General features: G+C 39.4%; 1 protein-coding gene across 2 annotated transcripts in view; it reads right to left on the bottom strand.

The window, feature by feature from the left end:
- Positions 1-18,347, bottom strand: part of MEI4 (meiotic double-stranded break formation protein 4) — a 343,137-nt gene that overhangs the window by 174,152 nt on the left and 150,638 nt on the right. For both annotated transcript variants that reach the window (XM_073022640.1, XM_008006413.3), the window contains exon 4: positions 14,628-14,759. In XM_073022640.1, the coding sequence (XP_072878741.1) occupies positions 14,628-14,759 (132 nt within the window). The remainder of the gene's footprint in view (positions 1-14,627; positions 14,760-18,347) is intronic.

Genomic DNA, 18,347 nt, shown 5'->3' on the forward strand with positions numbered 1-18,347 from the left:
TTTTCACCGTTCATGCTACTTGTACATAGTTACAAAACCCATTGTAGGGACTCGATAAAAAAACAAATACAAAAAGAAAAACAAAAGTCCCAAGGATTCCTTCCATACTCTCCAGCTCATATAGTCCCCATTACCAGTCCTCTTGCCCAAAAGTTGTTTCTGTTAAAGATTTTGCTGCTCTGAAGTATAACAGAGTTCCTTGACTGGGGCTGCTGTTAAATCAAAACTTGGATATTGAAAAAAAAGGAAAACATAAGAAACATATTCTGTAGGTTTTTGTCCTTCATTTTGACTTCTTTAACAATTCACATGCTACTTTTTAACATTTCAGGGTTCTCAGGTAGTTGACCTTTTTTTTTTTTGGAGATGGAGTTTTGCTCTTGTTGCCCAAGCTGAAGTGCAATGGCATGATCTTGGCTCACTGCAACCTCTGCCTCCTGGGTTCAAGTGATTCTCCTGTCTCAGCCTCCTGAGTAGCTGGTATTAAGGCATCACCACAACACCCAGCTACTTTTTTTGTAATTTTAGTAGAGACGGGATTTCACTATGTTGGCCAGGCTGGTCTCGAACTCCTGACCTCAGGTGATCCACTCGCCTCGCTCTCCCAAAGTGCTGGGATTACAGGCATGAGCCACTGTGCCCGGCTAGGTAGCTGACTTTTATATTTATTTTCAAATTATGTTAGCTTTAATTAGTGAGAATGATAGATTGTAGTGGTTTTATAATATCTCATCTGGTACCCTAAGTCACATTTTAGATTCGAGTCTAAAGAGTTTAAAGCTTTATTCACTTTGCAAAGGCAAAATTACAAATCAAGCAACCTTTATATTCTGGCCTCCCATAAAAAATCTTTCAGTCCCCTTCAGATGCTCAGTGCTATGGTCACACAACGAAACTCAGAAATCACAACAAGACTAATTTGGTACCTCTCCAAAATATTTCTTAACTATTTGTCCAATATTTATGTTGAAAGGATGATGAGCATCATAAGTTTACATACCTGCAGTTAAAAAAAAAAAAAAATCTTTTTGGTTACCTAGAACTGTCTTCCACAGAAAAAGTTTAAAAAACACTGTCAAACATAATACCCGAAAACTTGCTCCTGAAGATGGTTATAATAACATTTGTTTTTATAAATGTGTATTAATGTCATATAAAACTTAATATTTTAAGTTTTATATGTTGTTGAATAGTAATAATAATATCAGCTAACAGCAATGGTGCAATTATGACAAGTTTGCTAAATGCAAATATGGATTACCTCATGAGACCTCCAAAAACTGTATGAGATAGGTGGCACTGTTGTCAATATCTTAAGAAAAGATAAATTGAGGCTTAAAACGATTAAGTATTATTTTAATTTTCATTTAATCATTTAAATATGTAGCTATAAAAGATAATAAGCACTTTTTAAAAAATCAATAAAATATCAAATTTTAAAAAATTAATTATTCCTTAAAATCATAATATATACTTGTGCAGATTTTCCCCAATTATCTAATTATGTATTCTATTTTTTGGTTTGTTTAAATCAGGAAACAAATAAGATTTATGTATACCAGGAATTGACAAACATTTTATGTAAAGATCAAGACAGTAAATATTGAATGCTTGGAAGATTGTTGTATGTCTAACCATTTCAAGTATTTGTGTTCCAATAAAAGTTTATTTACAAAAGCAGGTGGAAAGCCAGATTTGGCTCATGGACCACAGTTCATCCACTCCTGATACATGGCTATAAGTTAATAAAGTCTCTTTGGTCTCTTTTAAAATACAGGCACATTCTTCGCCTGGGTCTGTCTCTTTCTTCTCACTATAATGTAATCTATTTGTTGAGGAAAAGGAGTTGTTTTTCCTGCACAAACTAGGTTTTACTGACTGCATCCACTTGGTTAACTTAACGTGTTCTTCTATTTGTTTTACCTGCAAGTTAGCAATTCATTCTAGAACCCTTAGGTTTGATTTGTTGACAAGACTACTTCAAAGGTCACACTACAATTTAACTAGACATCTGATTCTAAAGTTCACGCACTTTACCATTTGATTTAGTTTATCCTTGGAGAGTCTCTCAAAATGTTCTAGCCTGTAAGTGGCAAATGCCCTAGCTAACTTTTATCTTTGTTGCCAGCTGAGCTTAGGAATGGAAGTTTTTCTTAATAAGTAGCAGTTTCAAAAAGGTATTCAGTGATGTGGAAATTTTTAGGCCAATAGGGTATTTTGGGGGAATGTTCAGCCTTGTTTCATTTATACCTAATAGTTATTTGAATTACAAACACCAGTAATGAAGAAAACTGCAAAAATCTGATAAAACAGGGCTCATTATCCAGAATTTCTCTTAAGTTCTTGTTAAACAAAACAAAGTTAAATGAAAAAAGTTCATGCCCAGGGCCCCTAATCTCTATTTTGTCTACTTGAGCACAGTTTGATGCAAATTCTAATTCTATTATCGCTGATAGATTGATTGCTGACTGAGCCAAGCTTCATAGATCTTAGATATGATCAAGACATGCATAATTTCAGAAAAGAATATGGGTCCTCTCTCAACTGAAATAGGTCAAGTGTTTCATGCTCAGAGCTATGATTACTTTTCTTTATCTTATTAAAAATGCTTATTTTGTTGCTACATTTTGCCTTGATATAGAAAATTAGTTTGTTTTAGAGAAGTAAATATATAAACTCATTGCAGATTCAGAATATTTCATTTGCATGTTGTATTTTTATTAATGAATTGCTTAGCTTTTATTTTACTTTACAAGGAAAACAGAAAAGTAAAAATGCTTCCTGGTGTAGGCTGCAGAACTTTTGAGATTTCTCCTGCTAATATGCTTTTCTTCCAAATTTTAAAATCTATTTTAATGTAGAATTTTAATCTACTTTGTAAACATTAGGTCTCTGAAGTATTTAATATAAGTATGCATGTAATACTCTAAATTCAGATTTCACCCGTGCTTATCAATATTCCAAAAGCATTATTCATTTTTAATAGCTTGGCTACTGTACCCAGAAACATGCTGATTAGACAGAGGTATGAACTGCATCTCGGAGAAGAATATTTCTGTGAAAAATCACTTAAAAATTGAGGACTCATTTTAATTAAATATATGTCTGACACCTAAAGAGCTGTTTTCTTTCCTATATAAAAATATTTACAATGCAAAAACATGCATCTTGAGGACAAGCAATATATAAATTAAAAACATTACAGATTCTGTATTTTTAAAATAAATTTTTAAAAGTATACATGCAGTGAAAGTGTCATGTGTTTTGTACTTATAATTTGTTAAATTTATTTTTCATTTACAATTTGTAAAAAATGGTATATTTGGGTATCTCTCCTTCTCAAATACTTCATCCTTCCTTTTAGATCAACATTATTTGTTTCAAAATCTATGAATGTTAATACAGAAATAATTTATTCATTTTAACTATTATCAAATACTCATTTTATATATACCATATCAAGCCATATTTTAAAATAGAAATTTGTTATATCCAAATTTAAGCTATTATAAACATGCTAAAATGAACATCCTTGTACAGATCTCCTTAGTACAGCGAATTTGCTATACTTTACAGGATATGCATCTTTAATTTTCCCAGGTGATAAATTATATTTCCCCACATAATCATAGTGTCTGACAGTGTTGTATCCTCCCTTTTCACACAAGTGAGGACAAAAGGTGTCACTCTTCCGACCCTGGAAATCCCTTCCCTCCCACAGAGTATGGCCCTCTACTTCACTTTTGGGGCATAACATCTTTATAGGACAAGGGTAAAGTCCCAATACTAACAGGAGAATGCTTAGGACTCTAACAGGTTTTCGAGAATGCATCGGTAAGGACCACTAAATTCGATTTTTCTCAGTCCGGTCCTCCATGTGGTCTTAGTGGACAGGCAAGGGTGCAGGTTTTTGAGAACGTGTCAGTAAGAGCCACTAAATCCAACCTTCCTCGGTCCTCCATGTGGTCTGGGGGAAAAGCTAGTATTTCTGCTGCTGCGTTGGTGAGCGCAACTATTCTGATCAGCAGGGTCCAAGGACCACTGCGGGTTCCTGGTCAGGGGTTGTTTCTGCTGCTGCGTTGGTGAGCGCAACTATTCCAATCAGCAGATTCCAGGGACCATTGTGGGTTCTTGGGCAGGGGGAGAAACAAAACAAACCAAAACTAAGGGCAGTTTTGTTTTTCAGATGGGAAACACTCAGGCATCAACAGGCTCACCCTTGAAATGCATCCTAAACCATCGGGACCAATTTGACCCACAAACTCTGAAAAAGAGGTGACTCATTTTTCTCTGCACTATGGCTTGGCCCCAATAGTCTCTCTCTGACAGGGAAAAATGGTCACCTACGGGAAGTATAAATTACAATACTATCCTGCAGCTTGATCCTTTTTGTAAGAGGGAAGGCAAATGGAGTGAAAGACCTTATGTCCAAGCTTTCTTTTCACTGAAGGAGAATATACAACTATGCAAAGTTTATAATTTACATCCCACAGGAGGACCTCTCAGCTTACCGCCATATCCTAGCCTCCCTATAGCTCCCCTTCCTATTAATGATAAGCCTCCTCTAATCTCCCCTGCCCAGAAATAAGCAAAGAAATCTTCAAAGGACCACAAAAACCCCCAGGCTATCGGTTATGTCCCCTTTAAACTGTAGGGGGAGGGGAATTTGGTCCAACCAGGGTACATGTCCCCTTCTCCCTCTCTGATTTAAAGCAGATCACGGCAGACCTGGGGAAGTTTTCAGATGATCCTGATAGGTACACAGATGTCCTACAGGGTCTAGGGCAAACCGTTGACCTCACTTGGAGAGATGTCATGCTATTGTGAGACCAAACCCTGGCCTTTAATGAAAAGAATGTGACTTTGGCTGCAGCCCAAGAGTTTGGAGATACCTGGTATCTTAGTCAAGTAAATGATAGAATGACAGCCAAAGAAAGGGACAAATTCCCTACTGGTCAGCGAGCCATCCCCCGTATGGATACCCACTGGGACCTTGACTCAAATCATGGGGACTGGAGTCGTAAACATCTGTTGACCTGTGTTCTAGAAGGACTAAGGAGAATTAGGAAAAAGCCAATGAATTACTCAATGTCCACCATAACTCAGAGAAAGGAAGAAAATCCTTCTGTCTTCCTAGAGCGGCTACAGGAGGCCTTAAGAAAATATGGTCCCTGTCACCCAAATCACCAACTGATCCTAAAAGATAAGTTTATCACCCAATCAGCCGCAGATATCAGGAGAAAGCTCCAAAAGCAAGCCCTGCATCCTGAACAAAACTTGGAGGCATTATTATACCTGGCAACCTCGGTGTTCTATGACAGGGACAGAGAGGGGCAGGCCCAAAAGGAAAAGCGAGATCAGAGAAAGGCTGCAGCCTTATAGTCATGGCCCTCAGACAAACAAACCTTGGTGGTTCAGACAGGATGGAAAATGCAGCAGGCCAATCATCCAGTAAGCTTTGTGTGGTTTACTAGGACACTTTAAAAAAGACGGTCTGATGAGAAACAAGCTGCCCCCTCATCCATGTCCACTATGCCGAGGCAATCACTGGAAGGTGCACTGCCCCAGAAGATGAAGGTTTTCTGGGTCAGAAGCCCCCTCAACCAGATGATCCAACAACAGGACTCTGGGTGACCGGGGCAAGCGCCAGCTCATGTCATCACCCTCATTGAGCCCTGGGTATGCTTAACCATTGAGGGCCGGGAAATTGACTTCCTCCTGGACAGTGGTGCAGCCTTCTCAGTGTTAATCTCCTGTCCCAGATGACTGTCCTCAATATATGTTACCATCCAAGGAATCCCTGGACAGCCTGTAACCAGGTATTTCTCCCACCTCCTCAGTTGTAATTGGGAGACTTTGCTCTTTTCACATGCTTTTCTTATGCCTGAAAGTCCCAGACACTTATCAGGGAGGGATACATTAGCCAAGGCTGGAGCTATTATCTACATGAATATGGGAAACAAGTTATCCATTTGTTGTCCCCTACTTGAGAGGGAATCAACCCTGAAGTCTGGGCGTTCAAAGGACAGTTTGGAAGGGCAAAAAATGCCCACCCAGTCCAAATCAGGTTAAAAGATGCCAACATTTTTCCTTACCAAAGGCAATATCCCTTAAGGCCTGAAGCTCATAAAGGATTACAGGATATTGTTAAACATTTAAAAGCTCAAGGTTTAGTAAGGAAATGCAGCAGTCCCTGCAACATCCCAATTCTAGGAGCACAAAAACCAAATGGTCAGTGGAGACTAGTGCAAGATCTCAGAGTCACCAGTGAGGCAGTAATTCCTCTGTATCCAGTTGTACCCAATCCCTATACCTTGTTCTCTCAAATACCAGAGGAAGCAGAATGGTTCACTGTTCTGCACCTCAAGGATGCCTTTTTCTATCCCCTGCACTCTGACTCCCAGTTTCTCTTTGCCTTTGAGGATCCCACAGACACATCCCAACTTACGTGGACGGTCTTGCCCCAAGGGTTAGGGATAGCCCTCGTCTATTTGGTCAGGCACTGTCCCAAGATCTAGGCCACTTCTCAAGTCCAGGCACTCTGGTCCTTCAGTATGTGGATGATTTACTTTTGGCTACCAGTTCGGAAGCCTCATGCCAGCAGGCTGCTCTAGATCTCTTGAACTTTCCAGTTAATCAAGGGTACAAAGTGTCTAGGTCAAAGGCCCAGCTTTGCCTACAGCAGGTCAAATATCTAGGCCTAATCTTAGCCAGAGGGACCAGGGCCCTCAGCAAGGAACGAATACAGCCTATACTGGCTTATCCTCACCTTAACACATTAAAACAGTTATGGCAGTTCCTTGGACTCACTGGCCTTTGCCAACTATGGATCCCCAGATACAGCGAGATAGCCAGGCCCCTCTATACTTTAACCAAGGAAACAGACAGGGCAAATACTCATCTAGTAGAATGGGAGCCAGAGGCAGAAACAGCCTTCAAAACTTTAAAGCAGGCCCTAGTACAAGCTCCAGCTTTAAGCCTTCTGACAGGACAAAACTTCTCTCTATATGTCACAGAGAGAGCAGGTATAGCTCTTGGAGTCCTTATTCAGACTCGTGGGAGAACCCCACAACTAGTGGTATACCTAAGTAAGGAAATTGATGTAGTAGCAAAAGGCTGGCCTCACTGTTTACGGGTAGTAGTGGCAGTGGCTGTCTTAGTGTCAGAGGCTATCAAGATAATACAAGGAAAGGATCTCACTGTCTGGACTACTCATGATGTAAATGGCATACTAGGTGCCAAAGGAAGTTTATGGCTATCAGACAACCACCTACTTAGATACCAGGCGCTACTCCTTGAGGGACCGGTGCTTCAAATGCTTACATACGTGGCCCTCAACCCTGCCACTTTTCTCCCAGAAGATGGGGAACCAATCAAGCATGACTGCCACCAAATTATAGTCCAGACTTATGCTGCCCAAGATGATCTCTTAGAAGTCCCCTTAGCTAATCCTGACCTTAACCTATATACTGATGGAAGTTCATTTGTGGAGAATGGGATACAAAGGGCAGGTTATGTCATAGTTAGTGATGTAACTGTGCTTGAAAGTAAGCCTCTTCCCCCCAGGGACCAGTGCCCAGTTAGCAGAACTAGAGGCACTTACCCATGCCTTAGAACTGGGAAAGGGAAAAAGAATAAATGTGTATATAGATAGTAAGTATGCTTATCTAATCCTATGTGTCCATGCTACAATATGGAAAGAAAGGGAGTTCCTAACCTCTGGGGGAACCCCCGTTAAATGCCACAAGGAAATTATGGAGTTATTGCACACAGTGCAAAAACCCAAGGAGTGGCAGTCTTACACTGCCAAAGCCATCAGAAAGGGGAAAGAGAGGGGAGAACAGCAGCATAAGTGGCTGGTAGCAGGGAAAGACCAGCAGAAAGGAAAGAGAGAAAGATACAGAAAGTCAAAGAAAGAAAGAGAGATGGAAGTAGTAAAGAGAAAACAGAGTACCCTATTCCTTTAAAAGCCCCCAGGGTAAATTTCTGTCTACCCAGTCAAGGTATATTCTTCTTACGTGGAATGTCAACCTATATCTGCCTCCCCACTACCTGGACAGGCACCTGCACCTTAGTATTTCTAAGTCCCAACATTAATATTGCCCCAAGAAATCAGACCTTATCAGTACCCCTCAAAGCTCAAGTCCATCAGTGCAGAGCCATACAACTAATACCCTTACTATAGGGTTAGGAATGGCTACTGCTACAGGAAATGGAATAGCTGATTTATCCACTTCATTATCCTATTACCACACACTCAAAGGATTTCTCAGACAGTTTGCAAGAAATAATGAAACCTATCCTTACTTTACAATCTCAAATAGACTCTTTAGCAGCAGTGACTCTCCAAAACCACCAAGGCCTAGACCTCCTCACTGCTGAGAAAGTAGGACTCTGCACCTTCTTATGGGAAGTGTGTTGTTTTTACACTAAACAGTCAGGGATAGTATGAGATGCCACCTGGCATTTACAGGAAAAGGCCTCTGAAATCAGACAACACCTTTCAAAGTCTTATACTAACCTCTGGAGTTGGGCAACATGGCTTCTCCCCTTTCTAGGTCCCATGGCAGCCATCTTGCTGTTACTCACCTTTGGGTCCTGTATCTTTAACCTTCTTGTCAAATTTGTTTCCTCTAGAATTGAGGCCATCAAGCCATAGATGGTCTTACAAATCCCAAATGAGCTCAATTAACAACTTCTACCAAGGATCCCTGGACTGACTCACTGACACTTTCACTGGCCTAGAGAGCTCCCCTCTGGAGGACACTACAACTGCAGGGCCCCTTCATTGCCCCTATCCAGCAGGAATTAGCTAGAGTAGTCATCACCCAAATTCCCAACGGCAGTTGGGGTTTCCTGTTTAGAGTGGGGATTGAGAGGTGACAATGTACTAGCAGCCCTCACTTTCAGTGCCTCCTTGGCCTCAGCATCCACTCTGGTGGTGCTTGAGGAGCCCTTCAGCCTGCTAGGGCACTGTGGGAGCCCCTCTCTGGGCTGGTCAGGCGGGAACCTCCTCCCTCTGCTTGCAGGGAGGTGTGGAGGGAGAGGCGCAGGTGGGAACCAGGGCTGCTTGTGGCGCTCCCAGGCCAGCGTAGGTTCCAGCGGGCGTGGGTGCGGGCTGGGGGGGTCCCACACTCAGAGCAGCCAGCCGGCACCGCAGGCCCAGGGCAGTGAGGCGCTTAGCACCCGGGCCAGTAGCTGCAGAGGGTGCGCTGGATCCCCCAGCAGTGCTGCCTGCCAGGGCTGTGGTCAAGTTCTCACCGGGCCTCAGCCACCTCTCCATGGGGCAGGGCTCGGGACCTGCAGCCCACCATGTCGGAGCCCCCCTCCACGGTGGACTCCAGTGCAACCGGAGCCTCCTCCATGGGCGCCGCCCCCTGCCCCGTGGTGCTCGGTCCTATCAACCACCTAAGGGCTGAGGTGTGCAGGCACTCAAGACTAGGGGGCAGCTGGGCCTGCAGCCCCTGTGCAGGATCCACTAGGTGAAGCCAATTGGGCTCCTGAGTCTAGTGGGGACTTGGAGAACTTTTATGTCTAGCTAAGGGATTGTAAATACACCAATCAGCACTCTTTGTCTAGCTCAGAGTTTGTAAATACACCAATCAGCACTCTGTGTCTACCTCAAGGTTTGTAAATACACCAATTGGTATTCTGCATCTAGCTAACCTAGTGGGGACTTGGAGAACTTTTCTGTCTAGCACTCTGTGTCTAGCTCAAGGACTGTAAACGCATTAATCAGCACTCTGTCAAAACAGAACAATCAGCTCTCTGTAAAATGGACCAATCAGCAGGATGTGGGCGGGGCCAGATAAGGGAATAAAAGCAGGCTGCCTGAGCCAACCAGGGCAACCCGCTTGGGTCCCCTTCCACACTGTGGAAGCTTTGTTCTTTCACTCTTTGCAATAAATCTTGCTGCTGCTCACTCGTTGGGTCCACACTGCCTTTATGAGTTGTAACACTCACCACAAAAGTCTGCAGCCTCACTCCTGAAGCCAATGAGACCAAGAACCCACCGGGAAGAACAACCAACTCCAGATGCGCCACCTTTAAGAGCTGTGACACTCACCGCAAAGGTCTGCAGCTTCAATCCTGTCTGCAAAACCATGAACCCACCAGAAGGAAGAAGCTCTAGACACATCTGAACGTCTGAAGGAACAAACTCCGGACACACCATCTTTAAGAACTGTAACACTCACCGTGAGGGTCCACGACTTCACTCTTGAAGTCAGTGAGACCAAGAACCCACCAATTCTGGACACATATTGATAAAGAAAAGGCAATGAAGGGGGAAATCCAAAATACACGTTTGAGAAGGTATTAGGAAACCTTTATCCTCAGCATTGCGTAAATAATTTCAACAAGACCCAAGAAAATGCCATTCAAAGGAACACAGCTAGAGAAAGGATACTAGGATAAGAGGCAACAAAACCACCTTTCAAAAATCTGATTCAATGGTCACAGAATATACATAAAAAACGTGTTAAACTTAACACAAATATCTACTTTACTTACCCTGCTAAAAAGTAGGTGAGACAACACACATACCAGTTGCATGAGACAAATTAAATAAAATGGTGTTAGTGAAATACAAATAACTGGCATGGTTAGTCAGGAACAGAAATTAGTCCATATTTTATCTTCTAGATTCTGGAGTCAGATTTTGTGGGTTCAACAAACTGGTGCTGTACTTCCTATGACAGTGGGCCAGCTACTTAAACTCCCTAATCCTAATTGCCCTCTTTTGTAAAATGGGAATAATACAAATTACTAGTGTAGTTAGGAGTATTAAATGACATAAAATTAAAATTAATCGCTATGTATTTCAAACAAAAATATGCACAAAATATTTGGAGGACTATGAAATGTTTGGAATAGTGTTTGACACATAAGGCTTCTCAGTAAATACTTATGATGATAATTATTATTCAACCATCCATTAATCTTTATTAAACAGATCTATCTTCTGCCATCAAATACCTTAGAAATTCAATCAGACTTACATAGAGTACAATATGATTTACACATATATACATACACAATCATTTTTTGAATTAGTGACTACTTAGAAAAGTTTATATCATTAAAAACTAAAACTATTCTTCAGAAAGTTCTTAGTAAGATCTTAGCATTCATTATATTGACAGAGAAATAAAGTCTTTAAAGTGAGCTAAAACACTGAGTATAAAAGCAATGAGAAAAATTATATTTACTTTTGGTTCAAACATTTGTTAAGGTTTCAAAAACTATATTTTAGTTGAGGTACAGTTTACACATAGTAGAATGCACAGAATTTAAATGAATGTTTTTATGCATTTTTACTTGACAAGGCAGAGTTGTTCATATACTGGGGGTAAATGAGATATTTTCACACATATATACAATGCATAATTATCAAATCAGGGTTATTGGGATATCTATCACCACAAACATTTATCTTTTCTTTATGTTGGAAACATTACAATTCTTCACTTCTGGTTATTTTGAAATATAAAACAAGTTATAATTTCTACAATTATATTTAGTTATAATTAACGATATCTAAAATTCACTAACTGTACTATTGAATACTAGAAATTATTGCTTCTATCTAACCATATTTCCATACTCATTAACCAACTTCTCTTCCCTTCCGTGCCTCTGGTAACCATCATTCTACTCTCTGCCTCTATATGATCCATGTCTTTAGCTCCCATTACATATGAGTGAGAACATACAATATTTGTTTTTCTATGCCTGGCCTATTTCACTTAATATAATCACCTACAGTTCCATCCATGCTCTGCAAATGATGAGATTTCATTCTTTTTATGGTTTAATAATATTCATATACACACACACACACACACACACACACATATACACCAAATTATCTTCATTCATATAGTGATGGACACTAAGGTTGATTTCGTATCTTGGCTACTGTGAGCATGTGAGTCTGATACCTCTTTCCTTTCTTTTGGACATATAGCCAGCAGTGGGATTCTTGGATCATATGGTAGTTCTATTTTTAGATTTTTTCAAGGAATGTCCACAGTTTTCCATAATGGTTATGCTACTTTACACTCCTATCAACAGTCTATGAGCATTTCCCTTTCTCCAAATCCTCACTAACATTTGTTACTTTTTGTTTTTTTAATTCTAGTTGGAGTGAGATGATATCTCATTGTAGTTTGATTTGCATTTCCCTGATGATTAGTACTGTTGACCTTTTTTTTTTCTTTCTTTCTTTTTTTCATATGCCTGCTAGCCATTTGTATGTCTTTTTTTTGAGAAATATCTATCAGGTATTTTGCCCCTTTTTAATTCAGATTGTTTGTTTTCTTGGTATTGAGTTGTTTGAGTTCTTTATATATTCTGGTAATTATATAATCCTTTGTCAGATAGCTAGTTTGCAAATATTTTCTTCCATTTTGTGGGTTTTCTTTTCACTTCGCTAATTGTTTCCTTTGCTGTGCAGAAGCGTTTTGCCTTGATATATTCTCATTTGTCTATTTTTGCTTTCATTCCTTGTGTTTTTAAGGTCTTACCCAAAAGAATCTTTGTCTAGGCCAATGTCCTACAGCACTTCCCCAGTTTTCTTCTAGTAGTTGCAAAGCTTGAGATCTTACATTTAAGATTTTAATCCATTTTAATTTGATTTTTGTATATGATAAAAAAAATGAAATATAGTTTTGTTCTTTTGCATATGGATATCCAGTTTTCCTGGCATCAATTATTAAATATACTGTCCTTTGGCCAACGCAAAACTCCTTAGCAAAATACAAGCAAACAGAATTCAACAACATAAACCTGCCAAACACTAGTTATTGTTGTTGTATTATTGCTATTTTTCTTATTATTATTTTAAAGTATCTTAACTGTCAGAACATCTGGGTTTGAATTATGGCTTTAGCATATGCTCTTTCTTCAGTCTTGGTCAAGCTACTTCACCACTCTAATGTTTTGTATTCTTATCTATAAAGTATGTGAAAATTGTAACTGCTTCATGGAGCTATTGTGAAAATTAAATGAGAATATATACATCATTTTTTCTGCACTTACTGATATCCTCCAAACAACTGAATTCAATTAAACTCACTTTCCACATTGCTTCCTATTGTTAAACGCTAAGACTTCACCTTGTTTCCCCAGAATCTTTGGCATCTCTTGTTAAATAACATCCTAATGCCTCTACATTCAGTTATCCTCTGCTTATTCAATTCAAATGCATTTTTCAAGTACTTCCTTTTCTGTAAATTATTTTCAGGGACCTGCAACCTACCATGGTCAGTTCCTTGATCTTGGAATGCCTACAAAAAGCATCATACATTTTAATACTTTGCTCTTTTTCAATTAATCAATATAGCTTACTTTTTTCTCCTCGACAACAGTGAAAACGAGTTTTTTGTTTTTTGAGATGGAGTCTCGCTCTGTCACCCAGGCTGGAGTGCAGTGGCACGATCTTGTCTCACTGCAACCTCCGCCTCCCAGGTTCACGCCATTCTCTTGCCTCAGCCTCCTGAGTAGCTGGGACTACAGGCACCTGCCAACACGCCCGGCTAATTTTTTATTTTTATATTTTTAGTAGAGATGGGGTTTCACCATGTTAACCAGGATGGTCTCGATCTCCTGACCTTGTGATCCACCGCCCCCTTGGCCTCCCAGAATGTTGGGATTACAGGTGTGAGCCACTGCACCCGGCCGAAAACGACTTTTTAAAAAAATCCAACAGAGCTCTTAAGAGAGTTTACATTTGGTAGTCAACTGAAAATTTGCTTACTAGATACACCATGCCAAACATCAAATTCAATTAGATTGTATAATATTTTTAGACTATGTCATTAGATGTCAGTACTTTGTTAAAAATTGTTTAAATTATATGTATATACAATATTTTATTAAAGTTATTTCTCTTTACCAAGACGTTTCTACCTATCTCTAATTTCCTTTGTGACTTTGACTACAGAAATGATAAAAATATTAAATGAGCTATCAAATGGAATACATGTAATAAACCAGTGTGAACATTAAAATATGGGAATAATTTATGTTCCTTCTACACATTTGTCACCAGTGATATAGAAGACTTTCCACAGATAGAAGGGCTTAGAGCAGTGTTCCTCGAGCTTGGTTGCATATTGAAATCACCTGAAGTGCTCTAACAATACCAATACCAGAATTCCAAATTCAGAGACCCCTATGTAATAGGATTGGCATACGACTTGGCAATAGAATATTTAAAAGTTAGCCAGATGATTTTCATAAGCAATGAGGAATGAAAAATACTAGTTAAGGACTACTCTCCATTTAGAATCCTCCCCAGTTCACTTTTCTTTCACTTTGCTTTAGAAACTTGCTGCCTGCCTGGATGAATTTAAAGCCATTCATCTAAGCACTCTTTTGCTGTCACCAATGGCATCTTTGGCACATATATGCAAGTAAGGATTATAAAGTGGTTTTATTTTCAAAATTGTTTTCTGAAAGTATCTTTCTGTAATTTTGGTAGGCAGTAATATTACTCACATATATTAGACATAAGGTAATAACTAAAATATTAGCCTGGCAAGAGAGGAAAGAAGGGAAAAGAAAAGAAAAACAGATAGGTACATTAACTATAAATGAGAGCTACAGTTTCAAGTTATATGTACCTGATTGATGGCTCCCAGATCATCGGCAAAGCCATTTACTTCTGATAGAAGCAGAGATATAATAGATTTTCTCAACAAGCTGCAGCTTCCCAGGGTTACCAGACTCTGAGAGACATAACGCTGCACCTGAAACTAAAGATAAAAATGAGTAAGTTTCTGTATTCCATTAAGTCAAATCAAAATGTATTTTCTAAGACCTTACTACTGAGCTAAATGCTGTGAGGAGTATAAAAAGTATCAAGGTAATTCTGGGTCAGTCTCAAGCACAATCATAAAGTACACAAATTATAATATTATAGGCTCTAAGATTTTCTATAGCAGTTAATATTTTGAAACATGAAACAGGGTGCTAAAATGGAAGCTTTAGTTGAAGTAGCAAAAGATAATAGTTTAGATAATAGGCTATATACAAAATGAATAAAGGAGATGATAAATCAAGATATTTAAGCTCTTACCTTTTAGATAGATTAGCTAGATAAATGATAGATAGGTCATCTCTCATCCTTTTTGGTACCAGGGACCAGTTTTGTGGAAGACAATTTTTCCATGGAAGGGGGGCAGGGTGGATCGTTTTGAGATGAAACTGTTCCACGTCAGATTATCACTCACAAGATTCTCATAAGGAGTGTGCAACCTGGATCCCTCACATGCACAGTTCACAACAGGGTTTGCACTCCCATGAGAATCTAATGCCACAACTGATCTGACAGGAGGGGAAGCTCAGGAGGTAATGCTAGCTCCCCTGCTGCTCACTTCCTGCTATGTGGCCTGGTTTCTAACAGGCCATGGACGAGTACTGGTCCGTGGCCTGGTGGCTGGGGATCCCTGGATTATAGAGTTGAAGAGAAACGTCTATTAAGTTAGATAATGAAAATGCTTACCATAGTGACAGGCACCTAGTAAGGGCTCAATAAGTGAAATGTTGAGGATGACAACACAAGAGCATTCACGGCTATATAACATGAATTTAGTTCACTGAACCTTGAAAAGTTAAATACTATAAATAAAATATATTTTTCCAGAGTTAATATAATCCTATTGGAGAAGACTGCTGAGAAGAGAATTTCATCATAAAGAGCTATTCCATAGTATATCTATGAACTGTTTCTCCCCGACATGACTGAAGTTCATACAAAGACCATATAACCATTAATGTGGTTCAAAATTACATGAATATTATTAAAACAATCTCTATTCTTCCTTACATTTTAACTGACACTTACCCTTTCGTAAATACAGTGGAATTTTTTCGGAAGGCTGACATGGAAACCAAGACTGACAACAATATTATACGTGAGGCTACTGTGGACCAAATCATGGGAGGACACACTCAACACACATGATAATCTTTTTCTTTCACATCTTTCTGTATTTCAGAAGCTGGGGAACTAGACGTAATTCTTCCCAGATTACTCTGCAGTTAGGATTTTGGATGTGAGTTCTGCCAATTAAAAGTACTCATTTGAGCCCTTGATTTAGAAATGCACTACCAAGGAAAAGAAGTAGGTACAGTACAGGGCATGTATTTTGTTGCTACAGATAGCAGCTGAGGTGTCAGAGTTCTGGCTCATCCCACAGCTGTTTCAGAGTTACTTAATTATATAGATTATTATTATTATTATTATTTTATTATTATTATTCTGAGACGGAGTCTCGCTCTGTCGCCCAGGCTGGAGTGCAGTGGCGCGATCACCGCTCACTGCAAGCTCCGCCTCCCGGGTTCACGCCATTCTCCTGCCTCAGTCTCCCAATGTAGCTGAGACTATAAGCGCCGGCAACCACACCAGGCTAATTTTTTGTATTTTTAGTAGAGACGGGGTTTCACCATGTTAGCCAGGATGGTCTCAATCTCCTAACCTCGTGATCTGCCCGCCTCGGCCTCCCAAAGTGCTGGGATTACAGGCGTGAGCCACCGCGCAGGGTCTATGCAGGTTCTTTTAATCACAATAGAAGTAGCAGCTACCTTGGTTGCCCAGTGGTTTAGGGAATTATTCCTGTAAATGTAGCATTCCCAAAGGTATTTTTACCTATATGTTTACCTAGAGGATTCACAAACCTTAGTGCCACATTAGTCTTGAAATATGAATGAAATGGGTAGAAATTCTTATCATTTTCCTAATTAATTTCCCTACATTAACTGTGCAGAAGATAGGAGAAACCTGGAGAAGAGCCGTGAATTATTGTGAAGTTAATTAGGTATGTTTCCAATTACACAGTTCTGTTGGTCTAGAAGTAGTTATTTTCTGGAAGGATCAGCACTGCCCCTGACACTCGTTAGGTAGAGCCCTGGATTCTTCAGAAGTTTGTGGCTCTAATGCATGTGAAAATACTCCCTCTAAAGTGAAAAAACAAGTTGCTTTAGTATGTATTTACTATCACTAAGAAAAAGATACAATGCTTGATAGGCCTTTGTGAATTCTGGAGACAACATATTACCATTTGGTTTATCACTTGGAAGCATATTTCAAGTAAATCATAAGGCTGTACACTTTGAGAAGGGGCCGGAGTAGTATATAAAGATCTCCAGCTGGTTTAAGTTGGGAAATAAGAAGCTCTGTCCTTTGGATATCATTATCAGGAAGATCCAATGTGCCTGGAGTTGATCAGAATATTATATGGAGTCTGTAGCCTACTCTAATTAGAAAATCAAAAAGGAGGGACCCTGGGTATAGAACAAAGTCATATCTTTCTTGTCAAGTAAACATTATTCTCTATAGAAAATAAAAATTTACATATGTTATTTAACCCTGCCATAAACTGTGTCTGCCTGATTGTAGGACACCAAGTAAGTGCATATCCAGAACTACTCATTTGAATGAGGTGCTATATAAATTTAAGTATGCACAACAATACTCCATCAAGTAGCCATAGTATAAATAAAACTAGGATCAAGTGAAAACTAAAAGCAGAAGTGGGTGTTGTTTGATCACTCAGTACTTATAGTTCTAACTGGTAGACCTCCTCTTATAAGGTTGAGGTACTGTTCAATAGTAGGGAATTTATATTCCCAGCTAGTGGCCAATATACGATGCTCCTTCTCCCACATGAGTTTCAGGGTGGATGAATAAACTGCATGCACAGAGCATAGATTGTAACTGAAGACACTCCTCTAACAGCATACCACAGCACTTAACCCTACTATAATGTTTTTTAAACAATTAATTTGAACCAAAGCTTAAAAATCAAATTTTAGATTATGCAATAGTCGGAGAGACACATACTGTGAGTAGCAGATCAAGATGATTCAAATAAACTCTCTAAACTAAAACAATGAGTCCCAAATAAGTAAAATGCAATAGAGACATATATATGTTATGTCTATTTAAATTCCTACAACCTGTTGAAAACAAGAATCAAAATTATAGATATTTAAAACATCTCCTACCTACTAAGCACTTATCCAGATTTAAGCTAAAGATAATTAATATCCAAAAGCCACAAGAAGGGATGGTGGGCACCTTCATAAAGGTCCTTGTATTTCCTATGAAAATGTCTCCTGTGGGCTTGGAGATGGGGCAGGCAGTGATTTCTGTTAGACTTTGTAATGTGGGAAATGACTTGTTCACACCAATGTGATTCTTTTGAGAATCTGGAAAGCTCTGGGGCCCTCCCTAACAACCTTTATTAACAGTCATCTGTCAGTATGTAGAGCGAATTGTGCCTATTTATGACCAACTTCTCAAAGGCACCTGCTTAATAAACAGAATTTCATTTCCTTAT

This window comes from Chlorocebus sabaeus, chromosome 13, assembly GCF_047675955.1.
Source record: "Chlorocebus sabaeus isolate Y175 chromosome 13, mChlSab1.0.hap1, whole genome shotgun sequence".
NCBI lineage: Eukaryota > Metazoa > Chordata > Mammalia > Primates > Cercopithecidae > Chlorocebus > Chlorocebus sabaeus.